General features: G+C 50.9%; 1 protein-coding gene across 1 annotated transcript; it reads right to left on the bottom strand.

The window, feature by feature from the left end:
- Nucleotides 1–1022: 1022 nt before the first annotated feature.
- LOC104275356 (taste receptor type 1 member 3) lies at nt 1023–5468 on the bottom strand. Its single transcript, XM_009871284.1, has 6 exons — nt 5290–5468; nt 4500–4800; nt 3393–4163; nt 2905–3108; nt 2502–2622; nt 1023–1945 (listed from the first exon to the last, which is right to left on the bottom strand). The coding sequence occupies exons 1-6, from the start codon at nt 5466–5468 to the stop codon at nt 1023–1025; spliced, it is 2499 nt and encodes an 832-aa protein (XP_009869586.1).
- Nucleotides 5469–5897: the final 429 nt, after the last annotated feature.

The following is a 5897-nucleotide window of genomic DNA, read 5'->3' as shown; positions in this document are numbered from 1 at the left end:
ATGATTGAAGTGCAGAGGCCTGACTCTTCCGTGCAGGTTAATGATATCTGCCTGGAAAGACAAGGCCTAATATATTGGTGCAGAGGTTGTGCTTTCCCCTCAGATTGCCCTACTCTTAATTATTCAGCCTCTCCCTCTCACAGCTTGGCAGGAATAGGCACGCAGGAAAGGCGGAAGAAAGCTGGTGGAAGTAAAAGACAGCTGGAGGATACGCGCTCGTACAAAGACGTGAGCTGGAACGAGTTTTCCTGCCTGCAGACCCAGGAGCTGAGTCTGCTGGTGGAACCCGTCAGCGTCTTCAGCTGTTGCACGTGAATATTCCCTTTTTCTGGACTCTGCACGCAAACTCCAGCAGAGACGAGCTCGGGTCGCTGGGACACCACTTTGCAGGGTGCCTGGTAAGCCTGACACCACGGTGGGTTTGTCCCGCAACGTAAGGAGAGCCACCCCCCGTAAGGTCCGGTGGGTCATGGCTTTTCAGATGGGAGGAACTTCGGGCTGTGTGATTTGCACACTGTTCGTTTTCGTGTGTCTTGTTCTCATTTCCATGCTCTTTGCAAACTCATGTTAATGAAACACAAATGAATGAATGGAAATTTGAATGGGTAATAGACTCTTTATATCGTGTGGACAGCTGCCTTTACCTATCAGAATGGTTTCTACAGATTTTGTGACAAAGTAGTCAAAAAAGTAAAAAAGACCCTTTTTTTTCACCACAACAAACATTACATAACAGAAATTTAAACACTGACTTTGAAAAGTGCAGCTGGTTTGCTACAGAGCGGATGGATGGGCATTTTGCTGGGGGCATTTTGCTTTAGCTCATTGGGGAGAACCCTGTGCTTTTGCAGCTTAAAATTCTGCTCCTAAAGTTGAGCCCATTGGATCAGGCTGCATTTTATGTGGTGATTGTATCTGGGACCACAGCTTGTAGAGTCAGCATAAGCAATCAAATGATCTCATTAAAACACAGCGAGCTTTAACTGAGGAGCTGTGGAGGGTGGATCTGGTTTATTGGCTGTTTATTCAGCCTCCTCTGGCTCTTCTTTGATGGAGTACTGGAAATAATCCACCGTGTTCAGATCAGGCTTGAGCAAGATGATGTAGCATTTAGGGATGTAGTAGGTCCCCAGGATGCCCAGGCTGATTGTCAGAATGGCACTAATCTCAACAGCAGACCTGAGGACTGTCTTCAGCGTGGCAAAAACAGCAATGAAGAAGATCCAGATGATGACATAGATGAGGATGGCAAACGTGATCCCCCTGGCAATATTGTACTTCTTACCAGAAGTCTGTACCATGAACGTGCAGAGGAAGCAGACGAAGGCCAAGCAGCCGTTGTAGCCGTGCACCAGGGTGAAGGCGAGCCAGGACTGAGTGTTACACACGAGCAGAACCTCAGTGGGCAGCGACTTGTAGTCGGACAGCAGGTAGTCAGGGCCCACACGAAGGTAGCAGAAGCAGAACAAGCACTCAGTGAGGAGGCACGAGGCGACAAGGAGCCAGGCCCTCCGCTGGGTCACCCAGGCGAGGAAGGTGGGGGCACAGCGAGGGAACTCTGTCACGAGGGTGATCTCAAGGGACTTGATGAAGAAGGTGGAGAAACAACCGTTGAGGCACAGAGCAAAGACTATCTGCTGGATCCTACAAAGGTTGTCACTGGGCTTCCCCACATAGAGGCAGCAGCTGAGACACAGCAGCGTGAGTGTGAGCAAGGCGAAGAGGTTCAGTTTTCCTCCAGAAGCCTTCACGAGGGGAGTCTCAAGGTTCTTGAGGAAGAGCGCTGCTATCAGACAAGTCAGGGCTGTGGTGATGGCCACCAGCGTTAGCAAGGCGATGGTGAGCGGCTCGTTCCAAAAGAGGTACCTCTCGCTGCGGTCGTAACAGTGTGTGCTCCGGGCGGGGGACCACTGGTGCTCCAGGCAGGGGGTGCAGGTGGAGCTGTCTGCAAAGCAGCAGGGAGAAGCTGCTGAGCACCCAGCACTGCCCTGCTCCTCCAGGATGGGTCACCGTCACGGATTAGGCAGCTGGTTTGGGTGCTGCTTTGCCCACTGCCCCACCTTTGTAAGTGTATTGGATCTCCAAAGCTTGTGACAGTTCCATCTCTTTTTCCCCTCTACATCTCCAGCCACCCCTCAAAAGGAGCCACGTATTTCTTGGCTCTGTTTCCCTTCCCCCGGAAGGATCACCAGCTTCCTTCCTTCTACCTGTGACCCCAGCATTTCATCATACCCCTCTCTCCTACCTCTTGAGACAAAACACACACATTTTCCTTACCCATTCTCTCTGGGGTCAAGGGAGGAAGGTCCTCCACTGGAGATCTGTGGAGCAAGGCTGAGCAACGTGCAGCAGAACTAAAGGGAGGCAGATTCTCTGTGCTGGCAATGTTTCATGGAGGAAAAGCTCACAACTCGTCATTAACAGTTCTGCGAACCTGTGTGACCTCAACTGATGGGCGGACATAATACAGGGAGTTAAAGTCATTGAATCCCAGACCTCACCTTCAGAGCTCCAGAAGGTGTTTTCTGGACAATCCGTACAGTCGTAGCAGCAGAGGTGGGATCCTTTTATTCGTCTGAATTGTCCTGGTTTGCAGTGTCTGAAGCACTCTGACATGGGCTCCTAGGCAAAAGGAAGAATGAAGTCAGCCAGGAACTTCGAGGAGAAGCGTTGTATAACCGAACAAATGAGAAGAAGTTGGCTGTGCGGTGTGCTGGGATCAAACCTGCAAACAGAGCCAGGAATACCTTTTCCTAGTTTTGCACAGTGGTGGCAGAGGAGCAAGATCTGGGTCCCACTCAGAGCGTGTAGGAGTAGCATGCCAGCTAGGGGCTGAGCAGTCCTGATGAAGCGGCCACAAAGTTTACTTCATTTTGTGATTGTGCTTTTGCCCACCGTCTTTACCTTTTGATCTGCAGTATGAAAGTGAATCTGGGACTTATTGACGTACAGGGACTCTTCATAGTGGCCTACAGGCAGATACGTAACGGTGCCGTTTTTCCAGGACCAGAAAACAAGGTTGTAGCCAGTGTTTGTGCCGTGGGATTGATCAAACCTGAAACTTTGACCATTCACCTGGAACGGGAGGGTGTTCATGTAGTGCAGCAGCTGAGGACAAAATGAAAACCAGCAGTAAATATTGGTACAGTTGACGCTCTTGCTCAGAGGATGATAATGCAGTAAGCCGGTTTCTGCCCTAGCCAGCAGCACAGAAGGGGCAGCGTGCTGGGGTAGGGGTTCACTGGCTGAAGAGATTGCTGAGGTCGTATCCCTACCAGGGTGGGGGGCAGGAGCACTGTGCGATGTTCCCCCCTCCCCTTGCCTGGCTGTGTGCAGCTCTGATGCGCAGATTGGATGAAAAATTGCTCTTCGTTCCCCTGACTGTTACTCACCTTCCAAGATCTGACGGGTGCTTTGGGGCAGGCTTCACGGGTGCACCCCAGCGCTCTGTGCAGCGCGTGAGCTACGCTGTAGACCGCGACGTGCACGTGTTGTGTTTGTGAGCGGCGTAGCACGGACGAGATGTTGTGCAGCGAGATGTGGTCACACTGTTTGCATACGGTGTCCCGCGTGTCAGAGATGATGAGGCGGTCAGATTCCTGGCAAAATTCATCTTGCTCAACAGAGGTAAAGAGGTCAGCGACGTATTTCTGGAAGCCAGGGACTGTGCTTGTTTTCATTACGAAGCCTAAGACTGTTCCAATGCTCTGAATATTTGGGATGGAGGTAGCTGCATCAGACAACATCCAGGCTTCAGTACCAATCCAGACTTTCTTGCTCAGCCCCATCCTGATGCTGTGCTCTAGCAGGGTCAGCACTGGCTGACTAAAGGCGAAAAGGACAATAATGTTGACGTTAGTGTTGTTAATTAACTTAATGGTTTCTTCCAGTTGGTTTTTGGCTTTGGGGTCTTCACGGTCTGTAGGAATTAGCCCCTCGAAGGCAATGCAGATGCTGTGATTTCCGGCTATGCTTAAGAAGAGTCCCTGGGCTCCTCGACCATATTCATCATCACTCCCAAGGGTGGCAACCCAGTTCCATCCAAAGTTATTCAGAAGCAGGGCCACAGCTTCCACCAACTTCTGATCACCGGGAACGGTACGGTAGAAGGATGGGTACAGCTTCGTGTTGCTGAGCTGCTCACTGGTTGCTCCATAGCTCACCTGCGAGGTAGAAGATAAGAGAGAAAATGAGGCAAAAAGTAAAGTTGAGGGAAGCATTCACGGTACAGACCACTCTCCACCTTCTTTGCTTAGTCTCAGTGTACCAGATTGTCAAAAATACTGGGTCAGGATGGTGAGAAGCTAGACACTGCAGTGTGTTCCAGGAGGGAAGTTTAATGACCTGCCCAAGATCACTCAGGAAAGCTGTGGCAGAGGAGAGACTCCGCACTTTTTAACAGTCCTGGTTCAGTGACCTAGAGCACGGACAGCGTTGTTGATCCAAATCCTTCCCTCACCAAAAAGGAGAATTCTTGCTTCTCCAGAGAGTTTCTTTACCTGTGGGATCATGAAGAAGCTGAACAGTTCGGCTGTTACCAGGCAGAGATCTGACTGATGTGGCCCGATCACAGCAGTCACACGAGGCTGGTAGTCGGTGTAGTTGGAGAGCACCCCGATGCCCGTCGTGCCATTCCGGGCCAGAAACAGCAAACTGGGGTATAAGGTGATCAGTGGCTCGAAGCAGGTGTCGTGCATGTCATAGCCCAGCTTTACTCCCGGCAGAAGCGAAGTGGAATTGTTGATCTGATCGATAGCAAACTTCATCCCAAGAGCCCATATTAGCCCATCCACAAATAACCTGCAACAAGAGGAGGCGAGGAATTACGTGGTCTGTCGGTGCTGTCACAGCGGCGATCGGCTCATTCTCTGACATTTTAGCACCCTGCCTGTCACCAAGCCAGGTACTGGCAGCACTGTCAGCGGAGCACCCCTGTACCCATCGCCTTTGTGAATCTGCACTGTGAGTAGTGGAGCTCTGAGCACCTTTCAGATCTAATTAATCTTGCCTGTGAGCAAGTATTTCCTCTGTGCTTTACAGGAGGAAAAACAGAAGTAGAGAGAAATCAGTATGTTTAGCTGAGAGGGTCAAGGCTCAGACAACCTCCTGCTCTTCAGCCATGAAGCCAGTGCTTCCCAAAGTGCTATGGGTGCTCCTTCGTCCTTATTCCTGGGATCTTCCACCTTGGTGTAACTCGGTAGGAAATGCTGATCGCACACCAGCATTTCTACTTTCTCTCCCCAGCCCCGGTGACCAAACGCACAATAACAAAGCCAAGGTTCCGCTTACCTTTCACACTCAACTACCGTGGGCTCTGACCGTGCTGCCAGGTTCACGGTGTCCATTCCGAAAGGGAACAAGCCCCCCAAGATGTAATCACCCGGCCTTCGAAACTGAGCTGAGAGGCACGTGGGCTTGAGGGCTGCTGCGTAACCAAAGCTCAAGCACAGCAGCACGGCAGGGACCATATTTCTCTGTTTTGGGCACAACGGTCCAAAGAAATCTTCAAGCGAATGTGGGAGAGGGAACAGGGGCAGAGGATCCAGTCTCATCAGTTCCTGGGAAGTCTCTTTAAATAGAACTCAGAGATGGAAATGACGGGGAAGAATTTGTTTAGCAAAATGTGTGAAATGTGTAGCTCTATGCTTAGTGGGCAGTAGTCAAATACAGAGCAATACCCTGTGAGTGCACTGGGTTGCAAATCACTGGCCTAATCCTCATTTCCTTTACTCGGCGTGTAGCCTGTGCTCGAGCAGGGTGACTTGCTGAGTTCGTTGTCGCAGCTCTGGAGATGGGACTTCCTGTAGGAGATGTGGTCAGCTCCAGCAACACACCCTAGTTTGGACGCATCTTTTGCACTGACCCCCGCCCCCAAACTAGAAACATCTTTGCTAGAA

Source organism: Apaloderma vittatum, unplaced genomic scaffold, assembly GCF_000703405.1.
Source record: "Apaloderma vittatum isolate BGI_N311 unplaced genomic scaffold, ASM70340v1 scaffold8396, whole genome shotgun sequence".
Taxonomy (NCBI): domain Eukaryota; kingdom Metazoa; phylum Chordata; class Aves; order Trogoniformes; family Trogonidae; genus Apaloderma; species Apaloderma vittatum.
Note: the sequence above shows the minus strand (reverse complement) of the source record. Positions and strands in the feature narration are given on the sequence as shown.